The 15,216-nt window shown below is 51.4% G+C and overlaps 3 protein-coding genes across 18 annotated transcripts in view; 1 reads left to right on the top strand and 2 right to left on the bottom strand.

Annotated features, from left to right (window-relative positions):
- Nucleotides 1–533: 533 nt before the first annotated feature.
- Nucleotides 534–1,794, bottom strand: LOC125954625 (cuticle protein 21.3-like). Its single transcript, XM_049685088.1, has 4 exons — nt 1,616–1,794; nt 1,257–1,521; nt 1,001–1,190; nt 534–929 (listed from the first exon to the last, which is right to left on the bottom strand). The coding sequence occupies exons 1-4, from the start codon at nt 1,625–1,627 to the stop codon at nt 845–847; spliced, it is 552 nt and encodes a 183-aa protein (XP_049541045.1). The 5' UTR covers nt 1,628–1,794; the 3' UTR covers nt 534–844.
- A 4,460-nt stretch (nt 1,795–6,254) lies between these two features.
- On the top strand, nt 6,255–14,532 carry LOC125956270 (probable serine/threonine-protein kinase yakA). Of its 2 annotated transcripts, none has more exons than XM_049687990.1 (5): nt 6,255–6,364; nt 12,264–12,429; nt 12,500–12,697; nt 12,762–13,104; nt 13,188–14,532. In XM_049687990.1, exons 3-5 carry the CDS (start codon nt 12,612–12,614, stop codon nt 14,172–14,174), a joined length of 1,416 nt encoding a protein of 471 aa, XP_049543947.1. In that variant the 5' UTR covers nt 6,255–6,364; nt 12,264–12,429; nt 12,500–12,611; the 3' UTR covers nt 14,175–14,532. The 2 variants fall into 2 exon arrangements, with proteins under 2 accessions (XP_049543947.1, XP_049543939.1); XM_049687982.1 differs by lacking the exon at nt 6,255–6,364 and adding an exon at nt 7,997–8,478.
- A 152-nt stretch (nt 14,533–14,684) lies between these two features.
- Nucleotides 14,685–15,216, bottom strand: part of LOC125956160 (tau-tubulin kinase homolog Asator) — a 10,561-nt gene continuing 10,029 nt past the window's right edge. For all 15 annotated transcript variants that reach the window (XM_049687775.1, XM_049687890.1, XM_049687791.1 and 12 more), the window contains one exon: nt 14,685–15,216. This exon is cut by the window's right edge. The gene's annotated coding sequence lies outside the window, so the exon portion shown is untranslated.

Here is a 15,216-nt window from a genome sequence, read left to right as displayed (position 1 = left end):
AGAGCGTGAAGGCGCACTCCACGGCGCTCTGTTGAACGATTTTATTTATTTCATGCTACCCTTCCGCGTTACCGCATATCTGCCTTACTATGGGTTGACTGAACGTGACCAAATTTTCGAAATACGTTCGCTCGGTTGTAAAATGGGCCGGCCAGGTGACATGAATAAACATTTCGGCTAGCCAATAGTGTGAGCTTTGTATTAAGCAGTACGCAACACTCAGACAGCAGGAGTTGATTGTGAGAAGTAACAACGATAGCAAGGAGTAGTCTCCCCTGAACTTTCTCCCTCGCAATTGATGAAACAAAAACGAGTCCAATTACAATTTGAATACGTGCAGTCGCTGCATCCTTGTTGTGCAAGTGCGTACAACCAGAGAATGTGACGAAAATGATGAAGAGCTGGAGCCTCTAGATGATATATATATATGAACTATGTAGACCAGTACCCGAATGCCCCAATCAATAGCCAACACGCTATTGACCCCTAACAACCCCTGGGTAAAGAGAGACAAAATTAGTTTTTTACGTCCGTTTCGTGCCAATCAAACGATCGCCACTACGGACTACTACTATTTATTCTTTCCAATCTTCTTATCCTTTAATGGTTCTGCGCAATGACACGCTCCAGCTCCAGAGGAAGAGTACCGGAATATGTCGAGGTGGAGTGATGCTTTAACCGATGCCTTTCCTCTGTTTGTTCTGTTGCTGCAAGTGCTGTTGATTTGACACGATTACATTGGTGTTTCATATTCATATTCGTCGTTGTCTGATGGTCCAGTGACGTGGATGGAATTGCGTGGATGTGAGACGATCAGTCGGGTTAGGAGTTGCCGAAGGCCCATTTACCAGGCGTAGCTAGCACCAAGTCCAGCGAACTGTACAACGGCACCACCATGGACGGCGGCTACAGGAGCGGCCAGTGGAGCTCTGTAATCAAGAAAGAACGGGCATATGGATCAGTGTTTGATTCGTAGGGCGGCGACGGAAGGGATACCTACTTGTAGGCAAGCGGAGCGGCCGCATAGGCAGCTGGATAGGCAGCCGGGTACGCAGCCTTAACAATCGGGGCGTGAGCGGCGTAGTGGACGGCGGGAGCAGCATAGGCGGCCGGAGCTCCGTAGTGGACGGCTGGAGCAGCGTAGTGGGCAGCAGCGGGATAGTGCACGGCCGGGGCGGCGTAATGGGCGGCTGCAATAGGACGAAGGAGAGTTGCAGAAGGATTCCGGCCATAAACGTCCTTTGCCATCCACTTACCGTAGGCTGGGGCGGCGTACTTAACGGCCGGAGCCGCAAGTGCGTATCCGTCGTTGCTGAGCCGCGAGCTGTGTACTCGGACAGACGAGTGCGCCGAATCGACCGCCTTGGAGTACTGCGACAGCACGTTCTGGCCATACAGTCCCTTGACGGTATGCTCGTGCGATGCTCCTACCGAATGGAAATCGGCACTCGGAGCCGCGATCGAGTAGGCGGCTGGGCCACCGGCACTGACGGCCGCAACGAGGGCTGCGAGAATGATGAACTAAGCCAGCAAAAAATAAGCATCGATTAGTCGTCATTGTAACCGGAGCGTTGCAGGAGGAGCAGGCGACCGGCGGATGCACCCGCATAAATACCTTGAAGGCCATTGTTGATCGGTGGTTGATTGCGTTGATGGTTGAAAAGGACGAGCCTCAGTTGATGGAGCTGTTTGGGCTGAAATGAACTCGGCTGCTGCTGATACTAGACTGATGCTGCTAACGGTTGGATTTGGTTGCTTTTATACGAACCCCACGTGTGACCCAAGCGAGGATAGTGGCAGCAGGTTGTATGACACAGGGGACCACGCCTCACCGGTTCACTTACGCCGAGCAAGGGGAGAGGAACTCGAATTGCGGCGTGTCGACGGCACGGCCACGACAATCACTCGATTCAGAACGTTATCGCTAGCCAACGCACCGCAGCTTCTCTCTCCATCAACATTGAGCAGCTCCACCAAATCGAGGCAACGACCTGGGGATCTAGGCGGCTGGAGAGCAAAATGCATCCCTTCACTTTTCACGCACCTCGCGGGAGGGAGCGGGGGCGATAACTAACAGCGACGCTAGAACCTGTCCTGCTAGGGGAGACCTACAAGCAAGCGATGGCATGCATACAACCAACGCCCCAACAACTGCACGGCGGTCATATGGCGGTGACAGCGAACTAGGTAACACCTGGTCCATGCGGCGAGGTTTGTGTTGTCCCCACCCGACCCCACTGGGCGGTGGCTCGTTGCCTTTGGAGCAAATTTGCACTAGTGCACGCACTCTCACCGGGGCTAGGTCGAAGGTCCATCCGGAGGGCATTTGCCCTCTCATCGACATTGAAGCCGGCTCGGTGTGCAGCCTTTGGAGAGGATCCGGCCGAATAGAAATAGCTACATCAACAGCATCCATTCTAATTATTGCACCAATTACATTCAATGGGCGAAACATTCGATCACCCATTTTTTGTGTACCGATGTGTACTTGCAAGACAGATAACAAGCAAAGAAGATAGAGAGCACCTGATGGTCAACAGCAACAAGCCACCAGCCTGCTGCTTAACAGCGACAAGCCAACCAGACAACGACATTTAAGAAAACATTTCTCGATAATGCATGTAAAAGTAGACAACATAGTCCAAAGAACAAACATACAGCACGATCGCGACTCGGCTGCCCAGACGTCTTCCTTACGCACTTACTCTATTCTCTCACTACGTCGATTGCGAATGCTTGTTTTGCGAATGAACTGTAGAGAGTGGGCATCCAGGTAGTAAGATTTAGTCACTTTTTCTTTTTCCGACCAATTTTTTCAATATCTTTCTCCTTAGTATGCATGTGCTGTTTTCCATAATGCAACCAGCCCTCAGGCAAAATGTAGAGCAGTTATCGCCAAGTGTATTCTCATCAACCGAAACATATTTTTGATTCGATTGATTTATAATGGAACTTTTCGGGCTAGCGCGTGAATATTACGTGAATAGTGGTTCGCCATTGAATTTGCTGCAAAGGAATGCATGCGTGCACAGCGTCAGTACAGTATTGGCTGTCCACGAGCAACCCAGGCATACCCAGGCTTTCTGCGTAGGCTACACTTACTAGCACGGGGCTGGCACGATCAATTGCATGCTGCTCCGAACCGATGTGTAACCAGCGCAGCGAGTGTCAGATCCCGGTGAATGTACGCTTTAGTGCAGGGCCCACTGTCCGCGCTTAGGTTTTTGGGGTCAACGCATAATGCAGTTCAAACGTTTCTGAGTCACGTGATGGTTGATAGATTTCGCAAACAGCGACCTTGGAGGAAAATGTATTACATAAGTGCCAAATGAAAAGTATCTTTGCGTTGAACAGTGATATAAACCGGTTCATTGTTTGTTGTGTGCATAGAACCATTCAGTGGGGGTGGCAGAGTTTTTACTTACTCTTTGAACACCTTATCAGCGCAATATTTTTCAAGTAGCCCCTTCGAATTTTAATAATAATTGTTGATACCTTTTTTTACCAACTATGTAAATCTTGGTTTCTTAAACCAAATCATAAAAGCATCACTTTTTCACCTTCAAAATGCTAAAAAGATATGAATAATTGGAAATTTAATAAACTCTCGACTTTAACCAAACCTCCTACTTTAACCAAATGGTATTGATTTGTAGCCGTTAAGACGTTAAGACCCCCTCCCCTTCGCCCCTCCACCCTTAAGTTAACTCTGAACGTATGGAATCGAATCAAATTTAATAAAGGCCAATCAATTCTAGTATCAGTTGTGCGACCCGAACCGAAAGATGGTTGGCACTAAAAGGCGTTAATTTGGTCGGGGAATGAAAAGTGGAATATTGCGAGTATTGGTCAATTCCATATTCATTGCACGAATGGGAAACGATATGTTTAACTTTACAGTCGATATCAATTACTCCCCCCCTCCCTACGCCGAACGGTTTTGTCATACGGTGGAACGAGTAGACGTATGCATTTTTCTAGAGTCGATTCGATCGCTTAATCGCTATTCGTTCGACATACCTGGACTTACTTTGGGCTATAACGACAGTATTATCGACAATGTGTCGTCATCGCCCTGGAGCGTGCCGGTGAAAGCGCAGTAGGTGTCCCACCTTGTTTTGCACGTTTATTTTTTTCAAAATAGATACTAGCATGACCCGGCGTGCGGCGCTACGCGAAATAGAGGAGGGTTATCCGAAATTTTCTATTTCTTCAAGTTGCTGCTTTGTTTGTGATGATTTTTGTTAATATTTGTGGTTTTTGTTAACAGTTTTAACACTGGTTTAAAATCCAATCTTCCACTGATACACTAATTTTCTTACTCTCTCTTTTCCAATACAAAATTGGGAGAGCAAAATTACAAACACTTTTTCTACATGTATTTCGTGAACATATGTGAATCCACAAAATACGCGTCATTCATGTTTTTGAGTCTATTTTTGAATTGCATTGGATTGAACAGTGAGGTGAATTACTAAACTATCATCGGCACTGGATACTCCGCCGGCACGCTGCCCTTTTGCCCGCGAAGAGGCGGCAGTCTTGCTGCGCACCGAGTAACGACGACAATTCGTTTCGGATCCTGTACCGTTACGGTAAAAAACCAACAAAAAAACCAATTTCGTATGATAAACCGATTTAATCTCGTGCTTCAGATTCTCGCCCGTTCCACCGGTTATTTACCCGCTAAATTTTGAAATATTCAACCTGTATACTTATGCAACAACTTGCACAACTTGGCAGTCTACCGAAGCGGTTGAGGTGTAGATATTGGTTTTTTACGATTTATTTTTTACAGATCAGAGTTATACCGCTGCGGATACGTGGTTGAAGTGCTAATGAACTCTAAATTACTCCCCATAATTATGCCTTGAACGTATTTGATCCGGAATTAATACAACTCCGGTTGTGTTTTTGCAGCTTTTTGGTTTTCTTAACAACAAATTTTATATTTTTTCGATTTCCTCTCGAATCTGGCTACGAGGAACCGAGCTATCAGGGTGGCATAGCACGAACACCAGCGTAATTTCGGCCAGTTGCTCACTGACACGTTCACATATTCGACCACTTCAACAGAGTTCCGGTGAAGGGATGGTGAAGAACTGGTGAAGGACTCGCACTGTCGGTTGGGCGCCAGCAACTGCGCGTCCTAGTGTCTCAGGCGACCGTACGTTTCGTGTGTGTGCTGCTCGTTTTAAAACCGTTGTTGTGTCCGGTTATCAGGAGAATACCTAACGAAGCAAGCAAACCAGCGACCAGGAGCTTTGCTCGCACATAATCTCCTTTGGATAACATCCTTTGGTGACATCCGCAGCAGGGATAGTAAGTAGTTGAACCAGTGCTCGAAGCCGAAACTCCGAGAACAACGTTACCGAACATGTGTGTGCCTTTGAATGCTGGAAAACCTGCCTACTCCCCACAAAAGAGAAGCTGTTTGCGAGTTCGATGGTTTTGTCGAAGCAAAAATTTGAAATACTGCGTTCCCTGTCCTCCGGCCCGAGATATCCAATGCGCGCTGTTATCGTGCTGGCGCGATGGTGTGGTGTGTTTCAATTTGCGAGCGTAACGATAATGCATATTTCCAAGCCCCCTTAACGAGCAGTAACAACAGCAATCGAGAAGCAGCAGCAGCAGCTCCAAGAGACACGCCATTACAAACGGTAAGAACCAAGTTTTCCAAGGCAACGCGCCACCAGCAGCAGCAGTAGCAGGCGTACCAGCGGCGTGCAGCATAACTGCTGCAAGGAGCACGTGTTACGGTTGAGTGACGACCGCACGCGCCTGTCAACTGGATGGTTCAAACACCAGCACCAGCACCAAGCGCAATCTCCCCTCGGCAATTGCGGGATAAAATGCAAAGGGGGCCGCTGCTGATGGTGTGGGTGTGCTGCAGGGAGCGAAAGGGGGATTTGATTTTTGTAATTTTTTTTATCGGAAATCTCGAAAAGCTAAAATGTTGACGCGGCGTCACTGCGTCGCAAAGCAAAGCGTCTCGCGAACCGGCCATCGGTTTCGTGCAATGCACGACGCGACTGCGACAGATCAACCCCTCAAATGCGGCGCGAACACGGACCACCAGCCAACTGGTTGTCCGCGGCCATACGATTTGGTATTTTCCTGCCAAACTGCAAGCAACAATGAATGGCGTCGTCGTCATGAGGCTGTCCTCAATTCATGGCAGCAGCAGCAGCAGCAGCAGCAAGCAACCAACTCGAAATACGCATCGCAAAAAGCTCCTCGCGAACCAGATAGGAGGTAGCATGTCCAGGAATCGTTGATGCTGCTTGCCTAGTCTACCTACCGTTGCAGAGGCCAACCCCAGGAAACACAAATCCACTACACACACGCACGCCGCGTCTGTCTGGTAAGTCCGCCGTTTCATTCTGTCGCCGAACAGCTAGTAAGCTAGTAGTTTCAGTATGTTCCATGTCCGTTATGCCCTTTCTGGGCTTCTAGAGAAGCGTGTTCTATTCCTCACTATATGTATGTTCCTATCTATATGTTCTATTCCTCACTGCTATTTGCAGTGGGCGCTGACAAGAGCGAAATGTTTGCTAGAGCTCCGCAGGTTTCATTGCCCACACACACACACATACACACACAAATTCCCTATCGATCCTTGCTGATCACCAGTCGTTGGAGTATCCAATTGGGGTGCAAACCAATTTTGGAGGTTAGGGTGTTACCTCAAGGATATTTAAATATCAAATGCCCTAGGAACAGGTTCTCCTGCAGCGCGCAAGGTTAAGAAACCGTGGCCCAGCCCACGGACAGTCACATATATAAGTGCGTGTCTGCGCGTGGCCATGTGTGAATGAGAGACAAGGCTCCTATTATCCTACGGTTTCTGTTGTTCCTTCTCTTCCTCTATTTCTTCTTCACTAGCCGCCGAAAGATGCATTACAATTCGTTCAATTGCAAGCAGAACATCCTGGAGTATTACACCTGTACGGGAAGGGGGTCAAAAAACGCCGGAAGCGAGCTAGGGGAAAATGCTCTTCTGCTTCTTCCTCATCTTTTTTACTTTTCTTCTTTTTCTCTCTCCATTGTTCGTGTCTCCCATTTCGTTTCCCTTTTTTCCGACGGTCTGTCCATTTTTTTTTTATACCTTTATGGGTCTTTAAATGCTTCCCTTTTCCTTGATCCCTTTTCTTTTTTGTTGATGTTCGCTGCCGCTTTCGCTGTTAGTCTCCCCCCCTGTGATCCTGTCTTCTCTTCTGTCCTGCCAGCTGCTCTTTAACGGTCTTAAACGGTGACAACGGTTAAGCCAGAGCGGCGGCATCGACGTCACGATGTTTAGGGATCCTAAACCGGGCGCCCAGAGCGTACATTAAAGGATTCCCGGGGGCCACTCGAAGGCCCAAACATGATGAACCCCTCCCCCTTCTTTGCGAGGATCTCGATTACTTATTTCGTACCGAACTGCTGCTGCTGCTGCTGCTGTTTTGTGCTCCTCAGTGATCCTCTGCCGGAAGGGAAAGCTGCACTAGAGGGATGGCGGGTTGCTGTGGCAGTCCGAGAGGGGTGGGCCGGGGGGTTAGAGCCGTTGGATATTCCCTTTTGTTGTGGAAGAAGTAGCTGGTAAAGGAGGAGAGAAGAGCGCAGAGCGAATGGCGCGATCACGCACACTACTGCTGAGAAACGTTCTTTCGCATTTTCCATTTCCACTGAAATACCTGTGCATGCGCGCGCGTGTGTGTGTGTGTGTGTGTGTGTATGTGAGAGAGAGTGAGATAGTAGGACAATAGGGGAAAGGGGTGTGCGCAACCGGAGGTAAGGTGAGATCGTGATCGCTCCATGCCACAACCAAGAGAGTGATAGAGAGCGCGCGCGCGCGAGAGAGAGAGAGAAAGAGAGAGAGCGCGCGTTGTGATCGCATCGCGGTGTCCCATTCTCGACACTGGCTGGCGCCGCCAGCAGAACTCGGTTCGTTCACCACAGCAAGTGTGTGTGCGAGCCGCGTTTGCTGGTCGTTCTGTTCTGTGTGTCGTCCCCCGGGGGCACCACCACCGGAGGCCTCCCATTACCTGGTGATCGTTGCTCGAGTACGCATCGTACGTGTCCGTTGCGCTGCGTAGTGGCGTCCGGTATCTCCGGGACGCTTAGCAAAAGAGAGTCTGGAGCGTTTCTGGTCGGTTTTGCTTGCACCTTCCGGCAGTGTTTTATCCGAGACGTGTGTGTGTGTGTGTCTTGAGAGTGTGTGTGTATGTGTCTATGGAGTGAGCAGGGAGGCGGGCCGCGGCCCACAAGTGTTTGAGTCGAGTGTTTTACGTGCAAGGAAGCATCGATGGCGGCCTAGTTTCCGGCGGCCGGGTCGCGGTAACCCCCAAAGATGGCGACGCCAGCTAGCGGATCCCCTTTCTTCAATCAGCGGACCCAGGACCCGGAGGATGGTCGCAGGAATCGATCGTTTACATTTTGTCTCATTGCGATAGCGCGCCGCAGGCGCTAAGGGTCCCGTCGGCTTAAAGAAGCAAGGTGAGCTGGGGGGAGGGGGCGAGGGTTAAGTCCTCTATTCCCCCGTCGCTCCACAAAAAGAAAAAGCTCAAACCTCCACCCTCCTCCCCCCGGGGTCCCACACCACCGCATCGTTGCTCTCTGCTAGCGTCTCGTTCTTAATTCAACTTACACAAATAACACACAACACACACACAACATACCTACGCCGACGAAGAGAGTCCGTCGTATGTGTGTGTGTGTGTGCGCGCGCGCGCCCGTTTGAGTGCGTCGTCGTCCAAGTCCAACCCTTCCAATTTACCAACTCTGCAACCGACGACAGCGGATAGAGAACGTACACCCTCGCTCCAAAGATGTGGGGCCGGGGGGACGGGGGGGACGGGAGGGTGTAGTTCAGGTGTGCGCACGCTGCTGGTTGCGAGGGTGTGTGCGTGTGTGTCTCGTGTGAATGTACCTTTTGCCGCAGCTCTTTGAACCCCTCGCGACACCAGCTCCTCAAGCTAGCTAGAGGCGGCTGCGTCGAAGGCAGGCAGGCAGGCAGACAGGAAATTGTCGTCGTCGTCGGAGTCGTGCTTAAGCTTATCTTCGCACCGTTCCCGCGCTTCTTCTAGCACCACCATCAGCAACTCCAGCATACCGCTTACAACACGACGAAGAGACAGATCGAGTCAACCCATCGAGAAGATGGAGGAAGAGGAAGAGGATCATGGAAAGCCTGTCTCCGCCGGAAGCCGCTATCGCTTCGGCCCCCCCCCCCCCTTCCCGGCATACGCGCTTGTGTGTTGGTGGTGGTGGGCTGGCGGCATTTGTTGCGAGTCAACGTACGCCACACGGTGGATGAAGGTGGAAGAGAGGAGGCAGTGGATCCATTAGCGACCCTCTCTCTCTCTCTCTTTCTCTGTGACCCTCGGTCTCTCTCTCTCTCTCTCTCTCTTTCTCCCCCCATACTGCGGACCCTTCTACACGCCACCGAGTGTTCCTCGCATCAATCAAATCCAACGCGCACACATACACAACCGCACAGCAGCCGCAACACAACAAGAGCCGATCGTCAGCGTCGTGCGCGTCGCGCAAGTTCAAGGACTATCAACCAACTACTTCTCCTCCTCCTCCTCCTCCTCCTCCTCTTGCTTCCTACTTGGCTTTTGATCGGCTCAATCCGCCCCCTCAACCCCTGCCGTGCTGCTTCTCTTCTACGAAGGTGGCCAAATGGGGTAGAAGGGGTGGTGCTGCAGATACACAACGCACATGAGCGGTGTCCACGCAGCTCTTCCCTCACACGCATTGCACGCACGCACGAACGCATGCATGTGGCTCTTGGAAGCGCGTCAAACGTCGGGCGTCGTCCAAGAATCGTACAACGAGGAAAGAAAGAGAGCGAAAAGAGGAACAGGCGATTGAAGCCTGGCACGGCACTCCGGGCTTCCGTTGGGCCCCCGGGCCGACTGTCGAATCCGTTGGCTTTTCTCCCTTCCGAAACTGCGCAACCGACGCAACGGAGAGCCAAAGCGAGCGAGCGAGCGAACGAGCGAGCATAAGCACAGCCTATGGGCCCGTAATGCTGTAATACATTGCTACCCCTCACGATCGTCCGTCCCTCCACCTACCTACCTGCATCTACCCTATCCCATAAACCCTGTTGCCGTTCCCTATTGCCGGGGGGTAATTTTTTTCCCCCCCCACCGGCTCTCTCTCTCACTGCGCACCAGCTTTCGTCTGTTGCTTCTCCGGGGGGTTCTCCACTCATTACCCACTACTAGTCGCTGTGCGGCGCACCGGTTCGCGTTTGGCGCAGTTTGTTTCCATTTAAAAGTCACCAACTTTTCTTCATTTTTCATTCTCCTCCCTCGCCTTCCGTTGCTTCGTTCCCCCTCCCCTCCCCCACATCTCCACAACTCCAGCCCCGTTCTTCCTGTGTTTCCCCTTCTTTTTTTTCTCCTTTCTTCTCCTCTTCTACTTCGTCTGCTGGTTTGTGCGTCAGGTGGGTATGTGCGGTGCGGTGCGGTGCGGACAAACACCGCAACGCAGGACAGGAGCGAATGGTGTGTAATGGAGGAGGCGCATGGCGCGTTCTTCGTCTCCACTTCGTCGTCCCTCACACAAACGCGCGCGCGCACACGTACGCACGCACAGACCCCGGGGGTTCAAAGCACCCCTTCAGCTAGCAAGCAAGTAAAGGAAATACCGCCAACGAATGCCGCGCGCATGTAGGGGACGAACGTAGAGACGTTGCGGGGTGCAAGGGGTGATGACGGAACCCGTCGCTGGCTGTGGCGACGAGCGGTAGCGGTGTACGCGGGAATCGCGGCGAGCGAAGCATCATCGTTTCATGATGAAGCCCGCGAAAGTCCGCGAAGGAGGATGGAAGAAAGAGGAAAGGAAGAGAAAGAGCGTGCGAGAGAGAGAGAGAGCAAGGAAAATAGTCGACAGGAGACCGTTTCATGCTAACTATAAGCATACGAATGTATGGGGAAACATAGAATTTATGCTCCCCCTTCCTCCCCTCTTGACGGTTGATCTACGGCAGCACCACACAACGAAGACGACGACGACGACGACGACGACGACGACGACTCACATTAAAGGTCCCTTCACCCCGTTATCTACCTATTAGCCATTGTGTTACTCCCTTCCTTGCTTCTTGTTCTTTGTCTTCTCCTCTGCCTTCATCATCGTCGTCGTTTTCCATCGTCATCATCTCGCTTTTCCGGTCTTTCTTTTATCCCGCACTGCTTGCACGACCGATGGAGTGTTTCCTTGAATACACACACACCCACACATGCACACACACGCGCGCACAACAGAAGCTCCACCACCAACGCACGCACGCACGCACGCAGAATGCGGAGGAAGCGGAGCAATCCGCTGGTGTCACACCTGCGTACCCCGGTTGGTAATAAAGGGAATGATCTTACCTGTCTATTGCTCGTCATCGAAAGCGTGACGTCATCGAAAGCTAGTCGCAAGCTAGTTAAGGTCTTTTGCTACATTCGACACATTTGGTCGTCCGCCAAAGTGGTCCTCGATAGTGGTAGTGGGAAATGATCCGAGCGCGGTGCCCTGCTGCTTCAGTGTGGCGGCTACCGCTAAGCCTTTTGTCTATTGAATTGCTAAACATCGCCGCATCGCAATCAGCGTATTGCGCGCTAACAACAACGTCTATTGCCAAACCCTTCGTAACATCCGGGCTGCATCCGCAGCATCCGAGTGAACCGTTTGTTCTGTTTTTTTTTCTTTCTTTTTATTATAATTTTTTATTTTAACACAAAACCATAACAATCCTCGTCCTCCCCTCGTCCCTTCTCACTCTATTACAACTGCCGTCGTAGCTCTGCACCGAGGGTGGAGGTGGGCATCCTTAGCCCCCACCCCAAACCCCCCCCAGTAGTAGGTGTTCGCTTGCATTTCGTTCTAGGATCTCTTCGGTAGGGAAGGATGCGATTGTGCGCTAGCGGATGTGGGTGATACCCCATCTTCCCTGTCTTTTGGGAGCGTGACGGGTTTAACAGACAGCCCAAGCATCCGTCAGCCCGACTACTGCGCCTGCGATGGTGCCCTCGATCTCTCGTTAATCGATCTTTTTAATCGTTTTCTTTTCCTTCTTTTTTTGTGTCCCTTCTCTGTGTTTTTTCTTTCGTTTCTTCTCGTTTTCGTGTTTCCCTTTACCGCTTTTCCTCTCCCCCCTGTTTTCGTTCGCATCATATGGATTGCGTTCATTTCTTCTAATCTGGTCACACTGTTTTGTACAATCGATGCTGGTTATCAACCAATTCAACGGGCATTACTTTTGCGTGCGACCGCAACAGGCCATGGAGGGGTGAACCAGCTGGGTGGTGTGTTCGTGAACGGGCGCCCTCTGCCCGATCTCGTCCGGCAGCGCATCGTTGAGCTGGCCCACAATGGTATCCGGCCGTGCGACATCTCGCGCCAACTGCGCGTCAGCCATGGCTGCGTCTCGAAGATCTTGTCCAGGTCAGTAACAACTACAGCTCCCCTTTCCGGTCGCCTCTCCATTTGCCGCTTAATTCTCCGCTTATCGCAGGTACTACGAAACGGGCAGCTTCAAGGCCGGTGTGATCGGTGGCTCGAAGCCGAAGGTAGCCACGCCACCGGTGGTGGAGGCGATCGCGGCCTACAAGCTGCAGAATCCGACCATGTTCGCCTGGGAGATTCGGGATAAACTACTGGCGGACGGTATCTGCGTGCACGATAACGTGCCGAGCGTATCCTCCATTAACCGGTCAGTGTTTGCTGCGCTGACTCTTCGCCCAGGTACTAAATTTTCTCCTGTCTTTCTTCCGCAGTATCGTGCGAAACAAGGCAGCGGAGAAGGCCAAATACAGCTCACAGCGCTCCGACAGCAGTGGGCTGGACAGTCCACGGATCATGTCGCGCAGCAACCAACAACAGCAGCAGAGCCAGCAGGACTGCCTCAATCAGCAGATGCAGGCGGAGCAGGAAGCGATGAAGTCACCACAACAGCAGCAGCAGCAGCAGGCGGAGAACGTTGCTTCACAGTCGTACAGCATTAATGGGCTGCTAGGTTTATCACAAAAGTCCCTGTCCGGCTCGAGCTCGAAACGGCGGCGCATCAAGGAGGATCCGGATATGAAGAGCACGATGCTTGGCTGCATCAAGCATGACAAGGTAACGCTAAAATATTGCCAGGCGCCTTTCGATGGACAGCGCCGATCATCGATTTTGATTCTATCCCACCTTTCACCACACAGGATTCGAAGGACCTGTCGGCGGACGGGATGCTGCATGATGGTGGGATCAACAAACAGGGTGCTCCTGGTCAAGAGCAGCAACAACAGCAGCAGCAAGACAAGGGCCATGATATGTTCGCCGGCGGGGTTGACTTTGTCAGCTCCCTCGGAATGGCACAGGATGACAGTCCCGATCACCACCAGCAGCAGCAATCGAGTCCCTTCGGCAGCATGCGCAGTGGACGCGGTAGCTCGATGCACAGTCCCATTCGATCACGCGAGAACGCACTGTTTCTGCTAGCGGGTGGCGGTGGCGGTGGTGGTGGTGGTGGTGCTGGAGGTGGAGAAAAGCCCCACAAATACCATCGCACCGATGAGCCCATGCCGACCGGGGTCATCGTTGAGGATGACAGCACGGCCCGCAAACACCAGCAACAGCAACTTCAGCATCAAGCAACTGCACACCAGCAGCAGCAGCAACAGCAGCAGCAGCAGCAGCAGCAACAACAACAGCAGCAGCAACCGAGCGACGTGAAGACCGCGTACGATAAGATAATTTCCGGCGAGCTGGTAGCGGGCGGTGGAACGGTTAAGCGGAATGCGGCATCGACAGCGACTGCCGAACCAGCCACCCTGACCCAGTCGATCGAGTTCCTGAGCGACATGAACAATAACATCGCCCAGAACCAGCACCAGAGCTTCGCGTCCGGCACGTCGTCGGCTTACGAGGGCGCGTACAGTGCGGCCGACTCAGCATCCGTTGAGGCAGCTGCCCAGGCCGTCCACCTTAACCCGCACCTGGCCGCCTGTTCGTCCAACTACTCGGCTTTTCTGCAGAACACGGACCAATTCGCGGCGGCCGCCAATCCTGACCTCATCTTCCCGTCCGCCGCCTACACGCAGTACACGACCGCCCCCGGTTATGGCTCGTTCAATTACAACACGTCGTTTGCGAGCAACAACCTGTGCCGGGACCTGGGCCAGATACACTACCCCGACGAGCAATAGTAGACACTACAGTCGGGCTCAAGTAAAACAACGACTCTACCTTCCTCCATCACCACCAACACAAGTTCACGCGTCTACTATGTGAACAACCGTCTTCGCATCACGGCGACGGCCACCAGCTCTCGAATGTGCCGCGTTGGTCGCTAGCTCTCTAAGTTCCATTCCATTACGTCCTCGCCCCCCATCCCTTTCCAATAGCTATGGAATAATTTGTCATAGTCCCCCTCCCCTCCCTCATCGCCCTTGCTGGCCGCACTACACTCTACCAACGCACTGTACGGCACTTCATTTCAATGTTCCCTCCATTCATTAACCTGGACCTACCTTTATACTTTCGAGAGAATAATAAATGAGAAATGCTTCACAAAGAAATCACTACAAACTATGCGGAATCCTTGCAGATGCGACGATATGATTGCGTTTGTTCCCGTTCTTTCGCACTGGTTACACTTACATGTGATACGCGTACCGTGTAATGTAATATTCTTTGCATTTTTTTCCTTTATTTCACGTTTGGTATGCTGCTTTTTGCCTTGGTTTTCCCTCGAGTGTTCCATTTTCATTTTATTTTTCTTATTCCCTTTCTCCATGCATCATTTGTTCATTTCTTTGCTTTGTTATACAATTTCTTTTGTTTGTTACTTCATTTCCTTTATTTTTTCATTTACCTTTCTCTCTTGTCATGCTCTTGCGGGTTTAATGTTTCATTTGTTGCGCATTCACAAAGGTATTCGCTACTACTGATACGCGCAGCACATTTTTAGGAGCCGCTGCCAATATGCACCAATCCACTGTTGCCTGCCATCGCGCTACCACTCCCACGCTTTAATTGCTGCAGCCCTGTTAGCTCGCGCTCGCGAACTTATTACAGAAGCAAACTTAATCGTTTCAATTTGTTTTAATTTTTTTTGGGTTCTTGCTTTTTGCATTTTAAATATTTATCCATTGTGAGATTTGTTTGCTGTGTGTTGCTGTATGTCTGTCGATGTGAGAGTGCTCTACGAATTCCCATTCCTGGTCGCGGAAGTACCGGGGAGGGGTA

Source organism: Anopheles darlingi, chromosome X (genome assembly GCF_943734745.1).
Source record: "Anopheles darlingi chromosome X, idAnoDarlMG_H_01, whole genome shotgun sequence".
Classification (NCBI taxonomy): Eukaryota; Metazoa; Arthropoda; class Insecta; order Diptera; family Culicidae; genus Anopheles; species Anopheles darlingi.
This window is presented reverse-complemented; position numbering and strand designations above follow the sequence as displayed.

Bases quoted from the DNA above. Each gene is read 5' to 3' on its own strand.
- LOC125954625 (XM_049685088.1), bottom strand. The intron at 1,191-1,256 runs GTAAGTGGATGG...GTCCTATTGCAG, and splicing joins GTACGCCGCCCCAGCCTACG to CCGCCCATTACGCCGCCCCG. The intron at 930-1,000 runs GTAGGTATCCCT...TCTTGATTACAG, and splicing joins GCCGCTCCGCTTGCCTACAA to AGCTCCACTGGCCGCTCCTG.
- LOC125956270 (XM_049687990.1), top strand. From the start codon at position 12,612: ATGTTCGCCTGGGAGATTCGGGATAAACTACTGGCGGACGGTATCTGC. The intron at 12,698-12,761 runs GTCAGTGTTTGC...TTTCTTCCGCAG, and splicing joins AGCGTATCCTCCATTAACCG to TATCGTGCGAAACAAGGCAG. The intron at 13,105-13,187 runs GTAACGCTAAAA...TTCACCACACAG, and splicing joins GCTGCATCAAGCATGACAAG to GATTCGAAGGACCTGTCGGC.